Genomic DNA, 25,787 nt, shown 5'->3' with positions numbered 1-25,787 from the left:
GTTTACACATGAAGGAAAGGTGATCAGCCCTCCGCTTCTGGAACCAGTTCAGGGTAATATTGAATAAATATTACAGTGAAAAATCACAAATATTTATTTGAACCCCCCTGGGAATCGAACCCGGGACCTCCAGAATGGTAGCCGAGCGTGCTGACCATTACACTACGGAGGCAGAATCATATAAGTACAATTAAATACTAATAAGTTTCGGAATTAAATTGAGTTGGCGTATGCACATACCAAATAACTTTGCAGTGCAAATGGTTAAAATTTTAATTGTGAAGTCGGTCTTACATCCAATCCAGTAAAACTTCAGGAAACTGTGTGAAAAAGTCCATAGATGTCACTACAAGTTCTATTTTTTTTAATTGAACAAAATTTTCCGCAGTTGATTTAAAGCAGAATCAGTTTGGACAATAATGTTGATCCTTTCTCTGACAGGTTAAAACGGAACAGAGGTGGCGGGACAAAAATCAAAAAATATATATTTTTCTTCTGACCGATTCGGTCATGTATCCCTCGAGAATATGGGCAGAGTCGGATCGGTTTATATAGTTTCGGGAGGCGTGACGGTTCCCTCATCGGGTTTGCTTTCCAGAGAGAAGGGGGGTATCCGGCAGTCGAAGGTGTAGCCGTCTTCCCTCTCCATCCGGAACGTTCCCCTGATAAAAAAACAATATTAAAAAATGAGAAATTTGTAGATGATCATGCAATTTGACAAGTCAGACGATTGTCAAATTGCCTCGTAACTAAATAGCAAATGTTACAGTGGTCTGGTGAAGTATGCACCTTTGTAGTGTAGCGGTTAGGGCATTTGTCTGGCATGCTTTAGTATGCTCTAGAAAATGTACCAATGATCTTGGAAGGTCTAAAAGATCCTCGACTTTGCCATATTTAGTATGCTATAGAGCAGTGCTCCACAACCTTTTCTTACCTACGACACATCCAAATTCTACCTAGAATTCTGCGGCACACCAAAACTAAAATATAAAGACCAATGAATGTTTTTTTTTAGTTCTTGGGAGGGCGTAACTTTGCCATAATAAGTATATTCTAGAGAATGCATACCAATGATCTTGGGAGACTCTAAAATCCTCAACTTTGCCCTATTTAGTATGGTCTCTAGAACTGTATTTGATTTAGCATTTAACCATTTCAATGCCAGAAGGTATTAATATGACTGTACCCAGCAAGTCGTGATTTTTCCACAAAAATGTGAAAGCTTTTGGAAATATGACTGTAAATTTGATAATATTGATAAATTGTAATATTTTAATATCTCTTGATCTTCCTTATACAAAAAAAAAAAAACCCTTATCCGCACCCAATGGTGCATAGGGCACTGCGTCTTATAAACGCAGTGTTATCTTGATTGTTTACACGTAAAGGAAAGCCTTCCGCTTCAGGTACCAGTCCAGGGTAATATTGAATAAATATTACGGTGAAAAAAATTACAATTACCTTATACATGTCTCTATATATTTTAATTTGAAAAAATATTGCAATTAGATTTGATATTGGCTTGCGACAAGCTCAAAGGAGGCCCTCATTTTGTATGGCCGGCATGGCGAGCACAGAAGAGAGGAACATTGGAGAGCGCGTTAACGCGCCCGTGGCACCGATCCAGTTAATACATAAAGTGTGCGCTCACCACATGTGGCCGCTGGGCGCCTGCAGGCTGACGTGCGAGGAGTACTGGAAGGCGGGCTGCACGCGCGACAGGCGCGGCTCCTGCCCGACCACGCCGCGCCCGCGCACCGTCTCCAGCGTGCCCGACAGGGAGAAGATGCGCCAGTGCCGCTCGCGCAGCTGCACCGACAGCGACCCCAGGTTCTCCAGCCGGATGCAGTAGCGCCACTGCACACACATAACACATTACTCACACTCTCCCTGCAAACTGACCTTAATCCGATAAGTGAGGTTTATCTTTGCAACACCATGGTGTTAGCCCATGGGATAATCCCATGGGATTAGCCAAAAATTTCCCAATATTGTGAGTCTACCCATCTACTATGTATTATTGTAGGTACCTATTTCTTTCGACTATAATATATATATACTGTCCGCCTCCGTAGTGTAATGGTCAGCACGCTCGGCTACCGTTCTGGAGGTCCCGGGTTCGATTCCCAAGGGGGGTAAAATAAATATAAGTGATTTTTTCACTGTAATATTTATTCAATATTACCCTGGACTGGTACCTGAAGCGGAGGGCTGATCACCTTTCCTTCATGTGTAAACGATCAATTTAACACTGCGTTCATATGAAGCAGTGCCCTTTGCACCATTGGGGTGCGGATAAGGGTTTTATTATTATTTATTATATATATATATATATATATATATATATATATATATATACAGGATCTTTCACTAAGTGCTTTCTATATTTTAATTTTAACAAAACAAAGTGTGCGTCAGAGATGTAGCATCAACAATATGGTCGCTATTAACTGTGAAAGTTTGAAAGTCTTTATTGAAAGACATAGTCACTATATCACTACCATGATACACGATTTACACACAACGAAGGTTTGATACTCCCAAGAATAAACAGTAAATATGGGAGTCAAACACTGCAATGTATCGTTCCGAACATTTTTAATTTGTTGCCGACGGAGGTTAGAGGTCAAAATAAAATATGGAACAAAGGCAAAATAAAGGAATGGGTAAATGATCAAGAGTTAATTTTATAAAAATTGTAAAATGTTTATATTATATGTAAATTATTTTATCTTTTTTGTGTCTATATTAGGTTGAAATCGTTAAAAACAATTAAAATGTATTAAAAAAAGAACTCCACCGACAAGACACACAAGATGGCTTGGTGGGTCTCTGCTAAAAAAAAAGTTATAAATATGTATAAATTATGATTTCAATAAATGCATACAAATAAATAAATAAAAAAATCTATTCCAAGTAGTTTACTAATGGGGGGCGCCGTGACAAAATACTAAGCTTGTAAGTGCGCCGCGGGCTGAAAAAGATTGGGAACAACAGTATTTAGAGCGGTTCCTTTCTGGTGATGGTGGTTTGGCGTACCCAGTAGACGGCGGTGGTCTGCGACTCCCGGCAGCCCATGTAGAAGGGGATGACGGTGACGCGCACGCCCTCCGTGCTCTCGCGGTGCACGTCGCTCAGCTCCAGCCAGGGGTGGTTCTTCTTCTGCCACGCGCGCAGCGTCTCCTGCGCCGTGAACGGGGGCTCTGCAATCCCAGGGGGCGCATTATTTACCTCGCTTATTATGTACAGTAGTCCGGCAGTCCGGTTAGCATGTAAAAACCGACAATTGGCTTGTGCTTTTGTCCGTTTTTCTTCGGATCGGTTTGTGTGAACTAGATCACGCCAAACTGTCGACAGTAAAATTTTGTGTAGTGCACAAGCGCCCTATGTCCTTTACGTATGTGATTTCGACATACGTGAATTTGTACTTAATTTAAAAAAATGTTGAGCCCGTATCTATTATATTTTATATTGATATTCCCATTTTAAAAGTCAAGTTGTAGTAAATCATATCACCGGGAGAGGAAGGTTTTTAAAAAAATTGCTTTGCAAGAGAGAGTCTGTCAGGAAGCCTAGATGCTTCTGTATCAGATCCGGGAATGCGGTGGGACAGCTCTCAATAGTCAACGAGGAAGTGTCACTATGTCAGGATGGCAGGATGGTAGGTACCTCTGTCGGGGCAGTGCGCCAGGAACTTGTGGAAGAGCTCGTGCTGCACGGGGGAGCGGTCGGCGCTGGCGTAGGGCAGGATGTCCTCGTGCGCCACGTAGTCCAGCCCGGGGATGGCGTACAGGCTGCGCGAGGACTCCTGCCCGCCCAGGAAGGTCACCGCCTCCGTCTGCGCCCGCTGCCGCACCAAACAACAACATTACACAGGGATGTACAGACAACAAAAGGTGTATCATTTTAGCATATCGCTCACTCCTTTCAACAACGTCATATATCAAAAAACTTGATTTTTCAGGAGATCGTTTTTAAAGTTTAAAAATATAATCAAATGTATTAAAAATAAATATCAAGCCACTTATTGAACTTTTAACTATGCAACAGATATTTTTAGGTAAAACCGGAAGGTTTTTTTTCTCCTTTTGAAAAATATTTAGTATATTTAAAAAAATAAGTAAACAATACCTTTTCTACAAAATGCAAAAACAACACTTTCTGCCCTGTAGCGGGTAAATATTAAGTTAAAAATATGCCTCTTTCGCTGGGATATAGTACATTTTCTGGGGATTCCGAAAACATGCACAACTGAAAATTGACGATTTTTTATTTATGACGTTCTTGAAAGGAGTGAGCGATATGTCATATCAGCAAAGTATAGGGGAGTAAAATCCTTCATCCTGAGTCCATATATCAGGCAGCAATCGCCTGATTGTTTCAAATGAACATGTGCTTAAAAGGTGACTTTTTAGTCTACATTTTTTGAAAAATAGTTTTCTAATACGTTACTTCTGTAAAAAGTTGTATTGGTTTGAAAATAATTGAAATATCTGTACAATTATGCTACAACATTTTGAGTGTGTCCAAATACTTGTTCACAAAATCTGGATTATCTCCAATTACAGGAGTTATTTTCATATTATTTTTTGACATCTCATCAAAGATGAAGAAGAATATGGAAGTCTGGGCATTTACGGGGCTGACGACCGTCATAGGCTGGTTTAAGTGATCACTTTACACACGTGGAACATTCACCAATTATACCCATTATTGACAACCACACTACTCAAATTCTTGGAACTTCTATATATACATATAAGAACAAATTTTGAAACATTGTTCTTGAATCACTAGAACTTCACTAGTGACATCTATTGGTGAGATGAAAAGAAGCTTTTTATTGAGCAGAAACTCTTTTATTAGTGTGTGGGGTCCGAATCCTGGATTATAATTCACATACATGAGAAACGCCAGAAAATATCATTTTCATTTTTATTATTTTAGCTTAAAATTTGACCAGATAATTTATTTACAACATTTTGAGTGTGTCCAAATACTTGTTCACAAATCTGGATTATCTCCGATTATAGGAGTTATTTTTCGTATTACTTTTTGACATCTCATCAAAGATTTGCGTAAATGCCCAGACTTTCAAATTCTTCTTCATCTTTGATGAGATGTCAAAAAGTTATATGAAAAATAACTCCTGTAATTGGAGATAATCCAGATTTGTGAGCAAGTATTTGGACACATTCAAAATGTTGTTCATATATATCTTTATCTCTTTCTTGCATCAGCTAGTTCTCCCATGTGCACACACGCAACACATGTGTAAACAATTGACCTGCATATGCAGGTCAATCGTCCCACTGCCCGCTATATAGCGGGCAGTGGGACGCATTGCGCCCTGATAATTCTTGGAACGTGATTCAATTGGCACAGCAAACTAGGCGTGAATGCAGAATGTATTTTTAAACACAAAAATACTGGGTTTTTGGATGCTACTGCGTTTTTAGATTACAGTAAAAGAAATTTGATAAAATGAAGATTAAAAAAAAAATTAATTATCATAATTGTCCGCCTCCGTAGTGTAATGGTCAGCACGCTCGGCTACTGTTCTGGAGGTCCCGGGTTCGATTCCCAGGGGGGCTTAATAAATATAAGTGATTTTTTCACTCTAATATTTATTCAATATTACACCGGACTGGTACCTGAAGTGGAGGGCTGATCACCTTTCCTTCATGTGTAATCGATCGAGATAACACTGCGTTTATATGAAGCAGTGCCCTATGCACCATTGGGGTGTAGATAAGGGTTTGTATAATAAAAATTCTTGTATAAACGGACTCTTCTTGACGACAGTTACGACCATAAGAATTTGATGCAACTGAGTTGGCTCACACATGGCCACATGGTCACATGGTCACACAAGACACATGGTCTTCTAAGTAAATAAAAATGTTAACATTCCTTTGTTCAAAATCTTAAATGTATCCGAGTTATTCACTGATTGCTTTGAAATTTTGACGCAATGTCGCATTCGAATATTCTCTTCTCTGTCTTATTCTTCATTGCTGAGGGTTGTGACCCTTGCGGAAGCAATGACTCTTCTCCAGTTATCCCTTGACTGCGCTGCACGTAGCGCTCCAACCACCGAGGTGCCTGCTGCTGCCTTGACTTGACAGGTCCATCGCGTGGGGATCTTCCTGTCCCTCTCTCCCCCTCCAGGCTACCGATCACAACCAGTCGTTCCAGGCTATCCTAGTTGCCAAAGAACTGGAGAATCCGTCGGGTACAGACATTGGCCAGAGTCAAGCCATCCAAGCGTAGTTCCTGGCGAACGGACTCATTGGTGCGTCTAGCTGTCCATGGAATTCGGAGCATGCGCCTCCAACACCATATTTCGAAGGTGTCAATTTTTCTCCTTTCTGCTGCTTATTATTTGAATATACACATAAGGGATTTTAAACAATTCAAACAAACAAACACTTTGATATATCGCTCACTCCTTTCAAGAACGTCATAAATCAAAAAACTTGATTTTTCAGGAGAACGTTTTTAAAGTTTAAAAATATTATGCAATGTATTAAAAATAAATATCAAGCCACTTATTGAACTTTTTACTGTGCAACAGATCTTTTAAGGTGAAAGCTGAAGGTTTTTTCTACATTTGAAAAATATTTAGTATATTCAAAAATTAATAAAACAATACATTTTCTACATAATGCAAAAACATCATTTTCTGCCTTGTAGCGGGTAAATATTAAGTTAAAAATATGCCGCTTTTGCTGGGATATAGTATATTTTTTGGGCATTCCGAAAACAAGCACAAGTGAAAATTGACGATTTTCGATTTATGACGTTCTTGAAAGGAGTGAGCGATATATGGAAAATTTGAAAAATAGTAAGTACACTGTGGAAAATGTCCGCTTCCGTAGTGTAATGGTCAGCACGCTCGGCAACCGTTCTGGAGGTCCCGGGTTCGATTCCCAAGGGGGGTAAAATAAATATAAGTGATTTTTTCACTGTAATATTTATTCAATATTACCATGGACTGGTACCTGAAGCGGAGGGCTGATCACCTTTCCTTCATGTGTAAACGATCAAGATAACACTGCGTTTATATGAAGCAGTGCCCTATGCACCATTGGGGTGCGGATAAGGGTTTTATTATTATTACACTGTGAAAATAGGATGAAGTATGTTAATTCATTTTAAGCTAATTTTTATACGAAAAACAATTAATTTTATTTACCAATTTAAAAAAAAACAAAAAACTCTTAATTTATGTTAAAAAAAACAAATTAACATTATTAGATTCACTGTTAATAAATTAGTATTTTAATTGAATAATTTGTTTAAAAATATATATATTTTTACGTGGTAAATACCACTATTTCCAACTATGTCCAAATTTAAAACACAGTAAGGGACATTTTTTTGTAGAATTTTTTTTTTTGCATTTATAGACTAAGTAGACTCTACTTAGTCCAAAAATGCAAAAAAAACCTACTACAAAAAAAATGTCCCTTACTGTGTTTTAAATTTGGACAGCCGACGTGTTTCGACGCTTCGATGCATTATACGGTGTTTGAAAATGATGCAGAATGCACCGAAACACGTCTCAGAATGGGTTTATTAAAAAATAATGGTATTTACCAAGTAAAACAATAATTAAATGCATTACCGCATAGTGACTGCTGAATCGCTTAATGATATTGTACATTTTTACTCTGGTTACGTTTAGTGAGTAAAATATTTGTATTTTAATGTTAGCGCTTTTAGCTAACCTGTCAAAGAACCCGGGTTCGATTCCCAGGGTGGTGGAAAATGTTTTTTTTAAATAATATAATGTCATCGCGGTATTGTGTGTAAACAGCAGGACTGATCACTTGGCCTTTGTGAAATTGACAACCAAAATAACTGTCTATATGATGCAGTGCCCCATGCATCACTGGGTGCAGACAAGAGTAAGAGAGAGAGAGAGTATAAAATATTTTAAAAATCTATAGAACATTTTTTAAAGAAGTCTTTTACACATATTTAAATTTGAATATTTAAAAAAAAAATGTTCACTTATACACACACACAATATATACACAATATTTCATAATATTTATTGACATCTCAACATAGATGAAGAAGAATATGGAAGTCTAGATATTTGTGGGGCTTACGACCGTCATAGGCTGGTTTAAATGATCACTTTACACATCGCTCACTCCTTTCAAGAACGTCATAAATAAAAAATTGGCAATTTTCAGTTGTGCATGTTTTCGGAATGCCCAGAAAATGTACTATATCCCAGCAAAAGAGGCATATTTTTAACTTAGTATTTACCTGCTACAGGGCAGAATATGTGGTTTTGGAATTTTAAAGAAAAAATTCAATTCGAACCCTTATCCGCACCCCATTGGTGCATAAGGCACAGCATCATATAAGCGCAGTGTTATCTTGATCGTTAACACACGAAAGGAAGGTGATCAGCCTTCCGCTTCAGGTACCAGTCCAGGGTAATATTGAATAAATTCTATTATGAAAAAATCATTTATATTTATTATATCCCCCTCTGGGAATCGAACCCGGGACCTCCAGAACGGTAGCCGAGCGCGCTGACCATTACACTACGGAGGCGGACAAAAAAAGAAAAAATAAATTGTTTAATTATTTTTTTAAATATACTAAATATTTTTCAAATGGAGAGAAAACATTTAGGTCTTACCTAAAAAGATCTGTTGCGCAATAAAAAGTTCAATAAGTGGCTTGATATTTATTTTTAATACATTTCATTTTATTTTTAAACTTTAAAAACGATCTCCTGTAAAATCAAGTTTTTTGATATTTGACGTTGTTGAAAGGAGTGAGCGATATGTCAATTTAAAGAAGTCTAACCAATATTACTGCGTTTCCAATGCAAAAACAATATTTTTTTAAATTAATTTATAAAAAAATTGCATAATTACCGCACCAATGAAAGAATACCTATATTATAAAATATTAAAATATCCACAACTAAAAAATCTGACGTGCTGCATTTTTCTTGTTTTCGATTTTGAATTCAGCTTTGCAAAGTGCATAAAGATCAGGTATTTTCATGCTAACTAACTAACTTAACCATCACGCCGCTTCCCCGCAGGGGTAGGCAGAGAGAATAGAGCGCCACACCACTCTGTCCTTGCAAACATTCATCGCCACGTTCATGCATCTCTATACATACCCGCCGATTGTTACGGCTCCTAACCTGACCACTTTCAAGTATTTGGCATACCTGATCGTGCCATGTTTTTCTCGGTCTTCCTCTGCTTCTTTTCCCGCTAACATTCGCCTCATAAATTTGTTTTACCGTTCTTTCCTCACTCATTCGTCTACATGTCCAAACCATCTCAACACACCTTTCTTAATTTTATCGATAATGCTTATCTCAGCTTTGCATTCCTTCCTTATTTCACTATTCGTACATCTATCTTACATCGTTTTGTCGCACATTCTTCTGAGAGATCGCATTTCGACTGCATTCAGTCTACTTTCATCCTCCTTTTGCCGACTCCATGTTTCACTTCCATACATTCCTTAGAGTTGGAACCAGGACTCCGTTGTGCACCGCTAGTTTAGCTTCCGTTGATAGGTTTTTATTAATTTTATTTTCATGCCAGTTACAAAATAAAAGTTGAAAATTGTTGCCCAGTGTAATTAATATGTGAAGTTAATATATTATTAGGCTGATATTAGATCTATGGGGAATGCTAGTGACTCACACATCTTAGAAAACAAAGATTAGCTGGTTTAATATAAACACACAGGTTTAAATACACAGTGAGCAGTATGGATAACGAAATGTTCATATGGATAGTGGAAACTGTGAATGGACAGAAGACATGTTTGAATAGATATTGAGAACATAAGAATAGACGGAAAATATGTTGAGTGGACAGAGAACACGTTTGAGTGGGCAGAGAACATATTTAAGTGGACTGAAAACATATTTGAATGGATATTGAGAACATTTGAATAGACGGAAAATATGTTGAGTGGACAGAAAACATATTTGAATGGATATTGAGAACATTTGAATGGACGGAAAATATGTTGAGTGGACAGAGAACATATTTGAGTGGGCAGAGAACATATTTAAGTGGACTGAAAACATATTTGAATGGATATTGAGAACATTTGAATAGACGGAAAATATGTTGAGTGGACTGAAAACATATTTGAGTGGATATTGAGAACATTTGAATGGATGGAAAATATGTAGAGTGGACAGAGAACATATTTGAGTGGACAGAGAAAACATTTGAGTGGACAGAGAAAATATTTGAGTGGATATTGAGAGCATTTGAATGGACAGAATATATGTTGAGTAGACAAAGAACATATTTGAGTGGACCGAAACCATATTTGAGCAGATATTGAGAATGGAAACTGGACAGTGAGAATATTTGAGTAGCTACATGATATGTCCGTCAAGCAGAGAGTGCCATGAGGGCAGAACAGCACCGCTAATGCTCTAAATTTGAATTGAATACTATATAATACGATATTTGTAGCATGTCACATGTTACCAATATTTCAGGTACTCAGTGCAAACTCTGCCGCATTTCCAGTCTACAATGGTCATAAAGTAACAGTGGCTTTAAATCTGTTTGAATGACCAAAAAACATTCAATTAAAATTTTTTATTCAATTTTATTCAACGAAAAAAATTAATATATACATAACAAACAATATTCAAGGCATGTATATTAAAAGTAAGCAAGAAGACGTAATGGTGTAGAAGAATTCCGCTTCGGAAAACTCCTTCGGACACATTGAACAGATCAATATCCAATGTGATATGTTCAGCAAAGCGGTTGCTCTTCCTACAGGCATAACCATCGGCAGGTTGGTCCTGTGTATAGGAATGTGAACAATCTATGCCGACGCTGTCTTAGGTAACATGTTCGAATGGATCATAAAAATATTTGAGTGGACAGAAAACATTGAATACATGTTTGAACAGATACCAAAAATATTTGAATGGACAGAAAGCACATTGAAGACCAAAAAACATGTTTGTATATTTGAGTGGACAGAAAACATTGACGATATCTAAAAGACCAAAAAACATGTTTGAATGGACCTTAAAAACATTGGAGTGGACAGAAAACATAAAAATGTTTTCTGTTTAAATGACCAGAAAATATGTTTAAATGGATACTGAAAACATCAGAGTGGACAGAAATTGTATGTGAATGGATACTGAAAACATCAGAGTGGACAGAAATTGTATGTGAATGGATACTAAAAACATCAGATTGGACAGAAATTATACAAATTGGGTGGATACTGAAAACATCAGAGTGGACAGAAATTGTATTTGAATGGATACTAAAAACATCAGAGAGTGGACAGAAATTGTATTTGAATGGATACTGAAAACATCAGAGTGGACGGAAATTGTATTCGAATGGATACTGAAAACATCAGAGTGGACAGAAATTGTATTCGAATGGATACTAAAAACATCAGAGAGTGGACAGAAATTGTATTTGAATGGATACTGAAAACATCAGAGAGTGGACAGAAATTGTATTTGAATGGATACTGAAAACATCAGAGTGGACAGAAATTGTATTTGAATGGATACTGAAAAACATCAGAGGGTGGACAGAAAATGTATTTGAATGGATATTTAAAACATCAGAGTGGACAGAAATTGTATGTGAATGGATACTGAAAACATCAGAGTGGACAGAAATTGTATGTGAATGGATACTGAAAACATCAGAGTGGACAGAAATTGTATTTTAATGGATACTGAAAACATCAGAGTGGACAGAAATTGTATTTGAATGGATACTAAAAACATCAGAGAGTGGACAGAAATTGTATTTGAATGGATACTGAAAACATCAGAGTGGACGGAAATTGTATTCGAATGGATACTGAAAACATCAGAGTGGACAGAAATTGTATTCGAATGGATACTAAAAACATCAGAGAGTGGACAGAAATTGTATTTGAATGGATACTGAAAACATCAGAGAGTGGACAGAAATTGTATTTGAATGGATACTGAAAACATCAGAGTGGACAGAAATTGTATTTGAATGGATACTGAAAAACATCAGAGGGTGGACAGAAAATGTATTTGAATGGATATTTAAAACATCAGAGTGGACAGAAATTGTATGTGAATGGATACTGAAAACATCAGAGTGGACAGAAATTGTATGTGAATGGATACTGAAAACATCAGAGTGGACAGAAATTGTATTTTAATGGATACTGAAAACATCAGAGTGGACAGAAATTGTATTTGAATGGATACTGAAAACATCAGAGTGGACAGAAATTGAATTTGAATGGATACTGAAAACATCAGAGTGGACAGAAATTGTATTTGAATGGATACTGAAAATATCCATACGGATAATAGAACAACGATAAATATTGGCCATTTTTCACAATTTAAAAACTGAATAAATTTTAGACAACAATGAAAAGAGATGACGAATTGGATTGAAAAGTTATAGTGTTGTTATACAGTATGGAGAGACGGAATAATGATTTCTCTCTCTGAATTGTGTTTAGTCATTGTTTGAGAGGAAAACGTGTACAGCAAACGCAAGACAACAGTTAGAGTGAAGCTTACAAATGATGCTGGACAAAGCACATCCATGAAAATTATTTTGTGAAATTAATTTATGTATTTTTTTTTACCTTTCTCTTCCAGTCCGGACGCATGTCAACGGTGGCATGTATTGAAAAATCACATTAGACACATTTCTTAAAAACAAATTTCAGAAAATAATTATGTTAGTTCCAAACAAACTTGGCCAGCAAAGAAATTTAGTGGAAATATAGAAAGAAAAAAAAACAATGATTCAAGAAGCTAATTCGTAATATGGACATTTTTTAGGCCTGTCTTTGAGGGTTTTTAAAAAGAAAGTTCAGACTGCATTGGAGAATACATCGTTTGGAATATTTTGTTATATTATATTTAAAACCTATTTATATGGACATTGTTGGAAAAAAACAGTAATTTAAGAAGCTGGTTACATAATGTGGACATCAATATGTAAATCATTTGCTAGGCCTGTTTTTATGTTTTTTTTTTAAAAAGAAAGTTCAGACTGCATTGGAGAATACATCGTTTGGAATATTTTGTTATATTATATTTAAAACCTATTTGTATGATATTGTTGGAAAAAAACAGAGTAATTTAAGAAGCTGATTACATAATGTGGACATCAATATGTATGTCATTTGTTAGGCCTGTTTTTATGTTTTTTTTTTTAAAGAAAGTTCAGACTGCATTGGGGAATACATCGTTTGGAATATTTTGTAATTATATTTAAAACCTATTTATGTGATATTAAAAAAGAAAAGAAAAACATTAATTTAAGAAGCTGATTACATAATGTGGACATCAATATGTAAATCATTTGCTAGGCCTGTTTTTATGTTTTTTTTTTTAAAAGAAAGTTCAGACTGCATTGGGGAATAAATCGTTTGGAATATTTTGTTATATTATATTTAAAACCTATTTATATGATATTATTGGAAAAAAAACAGTTATTTAAGAAGCTGATTACATAATGTGGACATCAATATGTAAATCATTTGCGAGGCCTGTTTTTATGTTTTTTTTTTAAAAGAAAGTTCAGACTGCATTGGGGAATACATCGTTTGGAATATTTTGTAATTATATTTAAAACCTATTTATGTGATATTAAAAAAGAAAAGAAAAACATTAATTTAAGAAGCTGATTACATAATGTGGAGATCAATATGTAAATCATTTGTTAGGCCTGTTTTTATGTTTTTTTAAAAAAAAAGAAAGTTCAGACTGCATTGGGGAATACATCGTTTGGAATATTTTGTTATATTATATTTAAAACCTATTTATATGATATTGTTGGAAAAAAACAGTAATTTAAGAAGCTGATTACATAATGTGGACATCAATATGTATGTCATTTGTTAGGCCTGTTTTTATGTTTTTTTTTAAAAAGAAAGTTCAGACTGCATTGGAGAATACATCGTTTGGAATATTTTATTTTATTATATTTAAAACCTATTTATATGATATTGTTGGAAAAAACAGTAATTTAAGAAGCTGATTACATAATGTGGACATCAATATGTATAACATTTGTTAGGCCTGTTTTTTTGTTTTTTTTTTTTTAAAGAAAGTTCAGACTGCATTGGAGATGGAGAATACATCGTTTGGAATATTTTGTTATATTATATTTAAAACCTATTTATATGATATTGTTGGAAAAAAACAGTAATTTAAGAAGCTGATTACATAATGTGGACATCAATATGTATATCATTTGTAAGGCTTGTTTTTATGTTTTTTTTTTAAAGAAAGTTCAGACTGCATTGGAGAATACATCGTTTGGAATATTTTGTTATATTATATTTAAAACCTATTTATATGATATTATTGGAAAAAAACAGTTATTTAAGAAGCTGATTACATAATGTGGACATCAATATGTATAACATTTGTTAGGCCTGTTTTTTTGTTTTTTTTTTTTTTTAAAGAAAGTTCAGACTGCATTGGAGATGGAGAATACATCGTTTGGAATATTTTGTTATATTATATTTAAAACCTATTTATATGATATTGTTGGAAAAAAACAGTAATTTAAGAAGCTGATTACATAATGTGGACATCAATATGTATATCATTTGTAAGGCTTGTTTTTATGTTTTTTTTTTAAAGAAAGTTCAGACTGCATTGGAGAATACATCGTTTGGAATATTTTGTTATATTATATTTAAAACCTATTTATACGATATTATTGGAAAAAAACAGTTATTTAAGAAGCTGATTACATAATGTGGACATCAATATGTATAACATTTGTTAGGCCTGTTTTTTTGTTTTTTTTTTTTTTAAAGAAAGTTCAGACTGCATTGGAGATGGAGAATACATCGTTTGGAATATTTTGTTATATTATATTTAAAACCTATTTATATGATATTGTTGGAAAAAAACAGTAATTTAAGAAGCTGATTACATAATGTGGACATCAATATGTATATCATTTGTAAGGCTTGTTTTTATGTTTTTTTTTTAAAGAAAGTTCAGACTGCATTGGAGAATACATCGTTTGGAATATTTTGTTATATTATATTTAAAACCTATTTATATGATATTATTGGAAAAAAACAGTTATTTAAGAAGCTGATTACATAATGTGGACATCAATATGTAAATCATTTGTGAGGCCTGTTTTTATGTTTTTTTTTTTAAAAGAAAGTTCAGACTGCATTGGAGAATACATCGTTTGGAATATTTTGTTATATTATATTTAAAACCTATTTATATGATATTGTTGGAAAAAAAACAGTAATTTAAGAAGCTGATTACATAATATGGACATCAATATGTATAACATTTGTTAGGCCTGTTTTTATGTTTTTTTTTAAAAAAAGAAAGTTCAGACTGCATTGGAGAATACATCGTTTGGACTATTTTGTTATATTATATTTAAAATCTATTTATATGATATTGTTGGAAAAAAACAGTAATTTAAGAAGCTGATTACATAATATGGACATCAATATGTATAACATTTGTTAGGCCTGTTTTTATGTTTTTTTTAAAAAAAAGAAAGTTCAGACTGCATTGGAGAATACATCGTTTGGACTATTTTGTTATATTATATTTAAAATCTATTTATATGATATTGTTGGAAAAAAACAGTAATTTAAGAAGCTGATTACATAATATGGACATCAATATGTATAACATTTGTTAGGCCTGTTTTTATGTTTTTTTTAAAAAAAAGAAAGTTCAGACTGCATTGGAGAATACATCGTTTGGACTATTTTGTTATATTATATTTAAAATCTATTTATATGATATTGTTGGAAAAAAACAGTAATTTAAGAAGCTGATGTAATGATGTGGACATCATTATACTATTGTTAGTCCTGTCTTTGTGGGTTTTTAAAAGACGTTTGGGCTGTATTGGAGAACACATCAATTATGGGTGGAATTATGAATGTTGCACTCTGGCCTCTATCTTCACCCAACAGAGCATCTGCTAAAGTACATATCGCTCACTCCTTTCAACATTCGTCATATATCCAAAAACTTGATATTTCAGGAGATTATTTTAAAAGTTTAAAAATATAATCAAATGTATTAAAAATATATATCAAGCCACTTATTGAACTTTTTACTATGCAACAGATCTTTTTAAGTAAAACCTGAAGTTTATTATTAGATTAAAACCAATATTTTTAGCTTTTCCACTTTTTTATTTGACCAGCGACCGGGTTTCGTAGTTACCGACATCATCAGACCAGTCTGATGATGTCGGTAACGACGAAACCCGGTCGCTGGTCAAATAAAAAAGTGGAAAAGCTAAAAATATTGGTTTTAATCTAATAATAAATTAAAAATGCAATTCCATCACGAAGTGTCAGTGGATAATATAAATCTATTAAAACCTGAAGGTTTTTTCTCCATTTAAAAAATATTTCGTATGTTAAAAAAAATAATTAAACAATACCTTTTCTTCAAAATGCGAAAACAATACTTTCTGCCCTGTAGCGGGTAAATATTAAGTTAAAAATATGCTCCTTTTGCTGGGATATAGTACATTTTGTGGGCATTCCGAAAACATGCACAACTGAAAATTGTCCATTTTTGATATATGACGTTGTTGAAAGGAGTGAGCGATATGTATAATACACATTCTATCTTCTTCTTCTATTCCTTATCTGCTCCCAATTGTGCATAGGGTACTGCATCATATTGAAATGGTGTTATCTTGATTGTCGCTAACAAGAGGGCAAAAGGTGATCAATGCTATATTTCTGATACCAGTTCACCGTAATATTAAGAGTGAAAAATCGTAATATTTATTATGACTCCCCTGAGAATCGAATTGTAAACCATTTGAAAATGTTATTTAAAAAAGGGAAGAATGTGAATATTCCTAATTTGTGGTTTTATTGACCATAATTAAAGTTGAAATGTATCATTTTTGTAATGTTAGCTCTGGTAAGTATCTGAAAACGATAAAAAAAATACATCGCAAGTAGCCGCCATAGCTGGCGTAGCGGCACGACCACCCTGAAGGACGACTTGTGTGCAACTGAAACGAGATTGCCAGAAATAGTATGAAACCGCGTGCGCGTGTACGCAAAGCACAGCACGCACGCACACACTCAGAAACGTTTGTGTATTGGTGATTCTATCCCCGATTTTTTTACAATTTATTTATTTCCGACGCTGCAAATGAATAACTTTATATTATAATACTTGTATGTAATACGTAATGGTATTACGGAGGAAGAAAAAAATTTTGAGCCCGTATTTACTATATTTTATTTTGATATTCTCATTTTAAAAGTCGAGTTGTAGTAATTACATATCACCGGGAGGAGAAGGTTAATATCATATATTTGAAATTTAATGGAACTGGCAAAGGAAGGATGAAAGCAGAGTGACACTGTTGAAATGCCCTTTCTCAGACGAATGTGTGGAAAATCATTGTTTGACAGAATTAAAAACGAAGATATTAGAAAGGAATGTAAGCTGGACAAAGAATAATTGAAAAGATTAGGAAGAGTTCTTTAATGTGGTATGGACAAGTGGAGCGATTGGATGACGAGAGAATGACTAAGAAAATATTTGTGGCAAATGCGAGCGGGAAAACAGAACGAGGATGACAAAAAAAAAAGACTTGGCACGATCAGATCAATCAGAACCTAAAATCTGGTGGTGTCAAAAGTCTGCGTAATCGGAGGGCACGGATGGCTAGATGTATGGATGTGGAGGAGGCGAGGAGTGTATGTTAGGACAGAAGAGTGTGGCGTTCCATCCTTTCCGCCTACCCCTGCGGAGAAACGGCATGATCGTAGTAGAAGTAGAAATTTAAAAAAAATAGCCCTGTTTCATAATTTTTTTTTTATTAAAACTCATCAGTCAAAGGGTTAAAAAGGGCAATATACGGTTCAGATCATGTAACAGTATATAATGACACGTCAGTAAGGTTGCCATTCCCTTGGCCCCATAATGAATGCAGAGAATGTGTGGCAAGACACACGTGGAATTAATCATGGAAAATATACATAAGGCTCCCATTCATTTGAATACAGACCTTGAATAGCACGCATACATATGGCAGTCAATGTCATATATAGTGAACCTTAGTTGTAAACTAATTGATATTTAAACTGCCAACTTTACGATTGCATTACTGAATGCAGTCGAAATGCGATCCCGCAGACGAATGTGTGGCAAAACGATGTTTGATAGATGTCCGAATGGTGAAATAAGGATAGAACGCAAGGCTGCGATAAGCATTACCCATCAAATTAAAGAAAAGCGTGTTGAGATGGTGGTTTGGACATGCGGAATGAATGAGTGAGGAAAGAACGGTAGAACAAATTTATGAAGCGAATGTAGTAGGAAAAAGGAGCAGAGGAAGACCGAGAAAAAACTTGGAAAAAACAAAAAAGTGGTCAGGTTAGGAGTCGAAACAATCGGCGATTATGTATGAGGAGATGCATGAATGTGGAAGAGGCGAAGAAAGTTTGCAAAGACAGAGTGGTGTGTCTTTCTGTTCTTTCTAGTTTGACTGTTTAGTTAACTTTATGATTTTCTATGTAACTGCCTTACTTTAAGGTTCTTATTAAAAAACTAGGTAAAATGAAAATCTAATTTTTCATCAAATTTTACGTCATCGCCCGATGACGTAAATGTGTTATGGGGCGTATCCCTTTATGTATCTGCTTTATAGAGCTGTAATAGTAGTAGTGTGGATTCATTTCTGTGACGTCATTCGTTACCAACGTTTTTTTTACGAAGGCGAATTTTGCAAAAGAAAATGATGAATGAAAATATTGATCATATCGGCTGTTATAAACACAAAACGAGTCAAGTGCAATCTCTGCAAGATATTCCTCCCGACTGAACAACATGTTATGACAGAGTCTCACTGTGTATATTTGAATAAGCTTCCATACAAAACATAATAAAGACAAGCTAACCATAGCAAAAAAATAGTTATTTCTCTACAACATTTTGAGTGTGTCCAAATACTTGTTCACAAAATCTGGATTATCTCCAATTACAGGAGTTATTTTCATATTATTTTTTGACATCTCATCAAAGATGAAGAAGAATATGGAAGTCTGGGCATTTACGGGGCTGACGACCGTCATAGGCTGGTTTAAGTGATCACTTTACACACGTGTAACATTCACCAATTCTACCCATTATTGACAACCACACTACTCAAATTCTTGGAAGTTCTATATATATGAACCAATTTAGAAACTTTGTTCTTGAATCACTAGAACTTCACTAGAGACATCTATTAGTGGGATGTAAAGAAGCTTTTTTATTAAGCAGAAACTCTTATATTAGTATGTGAGGTCCGAATCCTGGATTATAATCACACACATGAGAAACGCCAGAAAATACCATTTTCATTTTTATTATTAAGCTTATTATTTATTATATAATGCTTAATAAAAAAGCTTCTTTACATCTCACCAATAGATGTCTCTAGTGAAGTTCTAGTGATTCAAGAACAAAGTTTCTAAATTGGTTCATATATATAGAACTTCCAAGAATTTGAGTAGTGTGGTTGTCAATAACGGGTAGAATTGGTGAATGTTACACGTGTGTAAAGTGATCACTTAAACCAGCCTATGACGGTCGTCAGCCCCGTAAATGCCCAGACTTCCATATTCTTCTTCATCTTTGATGAGATGTCAAAAAATAATAGTTATTTGTCTATGAAAATAAAGTAAAAACACTTACGATGAAGGGTCCATCTCTCGAGTCTATGAGGACTTGGTAAAAAGTGTGAGTTCTCCCTTTGACTTCTTTGCCGACGTTCGTGAGGCCGTCGTCTCCGGTTTTCTCCTGCACAGTCTCCTTCTTGCTGGGGGCATCTCTGTCGTACACGCGCGCCTGCCAAGGGAACAATACTACTCCCCGATATCCGAAAACTTTGTGCAATATCAACTGACCCGTCTCATATTTGCCGCTGGCTTTGGGAGTTTCCAACTTTCCGACCTCTGCTAACCTAAACAACAATAAAAAATAAACAAATTAAACAAATACATAAACATTCCTTTGAATTTTCACATAAACAAAACAGTCAAACAGCCGTGTTACGACAGCTTGAGAAAAAATTATAAAATACATTTTTTTTATGTTACCTAGTGAATTTCGCTATTTGTGTGACAATAATCCTAGAAGATAAAGTTCTGGTGGCACCACTATATAAACATTTCCCCAGAAGCTCCATATTTTCATGTTTTTAAACTATTTTCACGAGAAACGACCCATGGCGGATGATAAAAATAATGAAAAGTCAAAATATTCTTGCCCGTAAAAAAAAATATGGCTGCTGATAATTTTATTATTTGAGTACCTACTGCAAAAGTTTTTTTCGATTATTTTTTGTAATTATCCACCATCGTTTGTAGTTATAAAAAAGATATTTTTGTATTTTTCTTAGATCTGGAGAACAGACCTATTTGAAAAAATAATGACAAGCTAACATCCGGTCGGTTCTACATGTAGTTACTAAGAATAAGAGGATAAATATTATAAAAATATAAAAAAGCCTTATTAAAAGCTTAAAGGATGGGTAGAACATTACTTATGACGATCAAGGGTATAAATAGTAAAAAAAATAAAACCCCATAAGATAGATATGTACCCCATACTACGGTTCAAATTTATCCATAGAAAAAGAAGATCAAACCCAGCCTGTGATATCTCGCGGCCATCTTTGATTCCTGCGGTAAGAAGGGTATGAAGGGGAAAAAAAATAAATTTTTCGATAGACCTTGCGCAGTAGCTATTTACCGAATGACGTATCCGAGGATCTGAATGGGCTAAATTATGACGTCATGCGCAGAACAATACGAGTTTAAAAATACCTTCTATCATTTCAACTGTGGTTTACCCCCTCCCCAACCATCAAAACATATGATTTCGGTAGGTAAACAAAACTTCACCAAGATGGCCGTTTTCCCGTTGGCTTGCGGACCACTCCATTATCACGGGTATTTTTTTTGGAATCATTTGAAATAAAATGGTTTATACAAATATTATTAGTTTATATCATCTCTGTTTTGTTTCAGGTGTAAGATTTCAACTAGGCATTCTATATCAATCCAAAAGGAATCAATGTTTCACTGCCAAACATATATTGTGCAAGAAACGTAAGTTTAAATTATTTGCTGATGTTTATCATTTCTGCATTATCACTTTCATTATGTTGTGTAACGTTAAACTAATGTTTTTTTTAATTATTATTTATAGTTTGTATGTAACTCAGAACTTCGTATATTTAATCTTGAATTCAACCGAATTTAGACGGCCATTTTACTACGCACTTGTTTTCTCCGGTTAATTTTAAAATTATTCAAAATATTACATATTTATGTTATTATATTTTAATTGTAATGGTTTTTACAAATTTCTTTTTTATTTCAGGGTGTATGGATAAGATTTCAATCAGGCATTATATAACAAAACGAATCTTGGTTTTTGTTTTTGAGTTTCGAGAATCGAATTTGTTTCGAGAATCCAAATCAAGAATTGATGTTTGAGATATACATTTTCCCTGTGAACGAACGAACAAAGGGATGTTATTTAATATCAGTGCACTAGATTTAAATTTATCACTAATTGGATCTTTCCTCAACCTGCCTCTGCTAAACGAGTATTCTTTAGCAACGAAATACGACGTAAGTTAATTATCTGTTGATGTTTATTATGCTTATTTTATTAGCTATTTTTTGTACTATGTTACACGCAATATATATATACAATGACAGATTTAGAAGGGTTTGAATATCCTGATTTCTATAGGACAATACATAACAATGCCGAAGTGGTGAGGAGGATGTTTTACAATGGGTAGTTGCAGTCATCAAGAAGTACTTCTCCTTGTATCATGATTGAAAGTGAAATAGCAGAAAAAGGGAACCTTAGAAGAGAGGATAAAAGCGAAGATAGCAAAGAAGAAACAACACTGCAAAAAATTAAGTTTTCAGTGTTAAGATCGCATCTCGATGATCTAATAACATTTATCAACTACTCGTCAGATAACGAAGTTCTACTATATTGTATGCATTTTCGTAAATTTAGAGGGTTGATTGAAAAAAATTGTTGTTTTTTGAAAGAGTGCAAACAAAACATTTCAAAGCTGGATTACTGAAAGCGTATCGATATCAAACAGCAACATCACTTCACGACGAGTGTTCGAAGACAATATTTTTTTTTAGTTTTGCATTGTTTATTTATATCTAAATACAGTGTTCATATTTTGAACAAGAAAAAAATGTTTATTTTAAACCTATTTTCTAACCCATTCTCTCCAATTAGTCCATTTTATCGAGGTTTTATTTCTCATATACATGTATATAGATTCTTGTGGCTCTATTACATACCCAATATTAATTTAATTATATTCTTACAGATCTCCGTTCCGAGTTATCTAGTGCTAGCGGAGCTCTCTAATTATTATGAGCAGCTAGCAGAGCCTCTTTGTTTACTCTTGAACCCCGGTGTATGTATCTTTTTCTTTTGTGAAATCATTTATTTTACTTCAATAATATTTTAAAATCAATATATTATGTCTTGGTATTAATTAAGTTAAATTTTTCAGCTCTTTATTCCGTGTTACCGAGTACTAGCAGAGCTATCCAATGGAATCAGCAGCTAGCAGACCCTTTTTATTAGCTACTGAACCATGTGGTATGTATCTTCCCATTAATGTAATTATCAAATTTCTTATTCATTCGTTCTCATACACACCTTTTAATATTATACACATTTCTGTGGAATTCTATGTTAAAATATTTTACTACTTTACATTTGATGCAATATAATTTATTTTAGGAGTACAGCCACCCGTTTTGTCAATTTTATTGGAGAATCGAGAGTTTCTAATCTGACTCCAAGGAATCAAAAGCTGAACATGGGCGATGAAGACGAAGAAGCAACTTCGATATGTTCAAAAGAAATCGACAACATTTGAACAATGGCACATTGCTGCTCGTAGATATTAAGAGGGGAAAGTATTAGTATAATACCTTTCGTTGTTAAATCTGATTCCTTATAGATTTATTTAATGTCAGATCAAACAATCGCATCGCCATAAAAGGTAGATGATATACCTGAAAAGATAAAGCTCTTGCTATCGCTTTATATACAGAAGGACCTAAGGGCTACAGGTTACTGGCTAAACTCTGCTTTGCCTTCTCCAGTAACCATTGAAAAATAACTATACTTAATTAGGCTGAAACCCGGCATTAATGACATATTATTTACCAATTTAAAAACAAAAGAATATAAAATTATATATTATTATTATGATATATCATAATAATAATAGATCAGTAAAAACTTGTACATAATTGTTATATTTTATGAAATGAGTCCTCATGTAAATTTCAATTTACGAAATGGATTTATCGAATTGCAATGTTTTTCGATCACACATTAACTATTAGGATAAAAGGGCTTTACAGACCTTACAAGCAACCTCAATAATTTTCTTTTTTTGAAAGTGGTGCTAAACATGCAGATCTGAAGGGTATTGTTCTAACTACAAAGAAATTTATTTTATTTGGCCTTAAGCCTATAGCTATTGTGTGATCAGGGTACCACTGTGTTATTCTAAAATTGTTCAAATGAGGCCGATCTTATTTATTTATATCTAAAAGTACATTTCTATAATATATAGGTCCAAGAAAACTCTTCAGTATTCCTGGTGACTTTACAATTCGATATATGTATTTAACAATATTTCTTTATTGATATGAAACATAAATACAATATTTGGTAATGCCTTAAGCACTTTCGTTTAAAGTAATGCACATTAGTTGTAAACAAGAAGGCTTTTTGGGACCTAGTTTGAGCATTTGAGCACTACACTGAATTTTACTGTCCAGCAGTCAGGTTAGCATGAAAAAACGGATGATTGGCTTGTGCACTTGTCCGTCTTTCTCCGGATCGGTGCGCTCGATCGGTGCACGATCATGGTTAGCATGAACTCTATCACTAAAGCTAAACCGTTGAAATAATTTTTATTTGCAATAACCGGACTGCCAAACAGTAAAATTCCGTGTAGTGCACAAGTGCCCTTAGGGCGTTTGTCCACTACACGGCATTTTACCGTCCGGCACGTCAGTTAGCGTTTTTAAACGACGATTGGCTTGGATTGGCTTGTGCTTTACTCCATCTTTCTTCGGATCGGAGCTCTTGATAGATGCGTGAACACGTTGCGCGTAAATTCGATCACGCTACACTGTCGTAGTCGCTTTCACTTTTCAAAACCTGACTGCCGGAGGGTAAAATTCTGGGTAGTGGACAAGTGCCCTTTGTGTGTGTAATTTTAAGTACAATAATAATTTTATATATTCCTGTAATATTGTAATTTTCTTTGATTTGATCCAGAAGGTTATAGGTTTAAGAGAACTAAGAGTTCTAACAACTCGAGTATGTAATTGGTTCACCTTCCGGTTCAGTCAAAGTATGGATATAATAAACCTTTTTACCAGCTAAATGATTTTTTCATTTTTCAATTTCATTGAATAATGTCAAAATCAATATAGCCTAAATATGTCATCAACATAAAACTGTAAAATGCGTATTTTGCCATTTTCCTGAAAAGGCGGGAAAATGACGAAACGCATTTTACAGAGTTTCATGTCGATGGCATTTTTAGGTTATTTTGATTTTGACATTTGAGCTTCTTCTTCCTTTTTTTCTCTATAAGGCTGTCGAGTGCATCGATCAGCTGATTTTTCTGCGTAGGTTATTTTTTAGTGTGAATAGTGAGAATATTTAATTTTCTTGATTTTTTTCAACACGTATAATCATTTACCATACTAATTTGACAAAGATATCAATCTTTACTAGTATATAATCTTTGATCAAACCACATTTGAAAACGTCAGATTGACGTCAAAAGTCAAAATATCGTGAAACTATGTTTGTTGTTGTTTTTACTTGCCTATATTAGAACAGTTTTGACGAGATAATTGCCGTAAAAATGGCTGTGCCATTTTTTGTTTTGTGTTTGGCGAGAAATAGGCGAATTGACATGAATTCAGAGAGGAGAATCGAGAGAAGACACATACGAGACGCGAACAATCCTCTTGAACTGAGTGATGGTCAATTCCGGAATTTATTCAGAATATCGCGTCGTTTGGCTCGGGAATTGATGACGACCCTTTCTCCATATCTCCCGCGAAATAAATCGTTCGGACTACCTATATATGTACAAGTAAGTAAATAATGAAAATATGGTTAAAATTCTTCTCCTAACCCTGTCCGCCTCCGTAGTGTAATGGTCAGCACGCTCGGCTACCGTTCTGGAGGTCCCAGGTTCGATTCCCAAGGGGGGTAAAATAAATAAAAACTGATTTTTTCACTGTAATATTTATTCAATATTACCATGGACTGGTACCTGAAGCGGAGGGCTGATCACCTTTCCTTCATGTGTAAACGATTAAGATAACACTGCGTTAATATGACACAGTGCCCTATGCACCATTGGAGTGCGGATAAGGGTTTATTATTATTATTAACCCTTATTTACACCCAATGGTGCATAGGGCACTGCATCGTATTTCTATGAGCCTTGGAAGCTCATTAGTAGAAATCATCAAACCTCCTCCCTTAGTTTTTCCCTCTACCTCCTTCCCTAAGCTCCCTTTTTCCTTTGCCTTCCATATTATCATCAATTTGTAATTTGTTTTTTAAATGCTCAAGTACTATCTGCCCTCTGATTGGTTGGAGGATATTGCTTTTTAGAAATAAGCTTGCCAATGTATTTATTTATTTTCTGTAC

The 25,787-nt window shown here is 34.5% G+C and overlaps 1 protein-coding gene and 1 long non-coding RNA gene across 3 annotated transcripts; one reads left to right on the top strand and one right to left on the bottom strand.

Moving 5' to 3' along the window:
• Positions 1-349: 349 nt before the first annotated feature.
• On the bottom strand, positions 350-20,287 carry POLDIP2 (DNA polymerase delta interacting protein 2). The gene is made up of 6 exons (XM_088271516.1): positions 20,131-20,287; positions 19,727-19,994; positions 3,670-3,847; positions 3,040-3,203; positions 1,652-1,857; positions 350-662 (listed from the first exon to the last, which is right to left on the bottom strand). Exons 1-6 carry the CDS (start codon positions 20,217-20,219, stop codon positions 548-550), a joined length of 1,020 nt encoding a protein of 339 aa, XP_088127642.1. The 5' UTR covers positions 20,220-20,287; the 3' UTR covers positions 350-547.
• Positions 20,288-20,908: 621 nt separating this feature from the next.
• LOC148302535 (uncharacterized) lies at positions 20,909-24,497 on the top strand. Of its 2 annotated transcripts, XR_015838633.1 has the most exons (6): positions 20,910-20,985; positions 21,064-21,144; positions 21,419-21,672; positions 21,797-22,496; positions 22,596-22,684; positions 22,829-24,497. It is a non-coding gene; the product is annotated as an uncharacterized LOC148302535 (long non-coding RNA). The 2 variants fall into 2 exon arrangements; XR_015838632.1 differs by having other exon boundaries at positions 20,909-20,985; positions 21,419-22,496.
• Positions 24,498-25,787: the final 1,290 nt, after the last annotated feature.

This window comes from Brachycentrus maculatus, unplaced genomic scaffold, assembly GCF_059751285.1.
Source record: "Brachycentrus maculatus isolate JH-2025_06_01 unplaced genomic scaffold, ASM5975128v1 h1tg000442l, whole genome shotgun sequence".
Lineage (NCBI taxonomy): Eukaryota > Metazoa > Arthropoda > Insecta > Trichoptera > Brachycentridae > Brachycentrus > Brachycentrus maculatus.
Note: the sequence above shows the minus strand (reverse complement) of the source record. Positions and strands in the feature narration are given on the sequence as shown.

Excerpts from the sequence above, each read along its gene's own strand:
- POLDIP2 (XM_088271516.1), bottom strand. The coding sequence starts at position 20,219 with ATGGAGCTTCTGGGGAAATGTTTATATAGTGGTGCCACCAGAACTTTA. Across the intron at positions 1,858-3,039 it reads AGACCACCGCCGTCTACTGG|TGGCGCTACTGCATCCGGCT; the intron begins GTACGCCAAACC and ends ATGTGTGTGCAG. Across the intron at positions 663-1,651 it reads GCGCCCAGCGGCCACATGTG|GGGAACGTTCCGGATGGAGA; the intron begins GTGAGCGCACAC and ends TTTTTTTATCAG.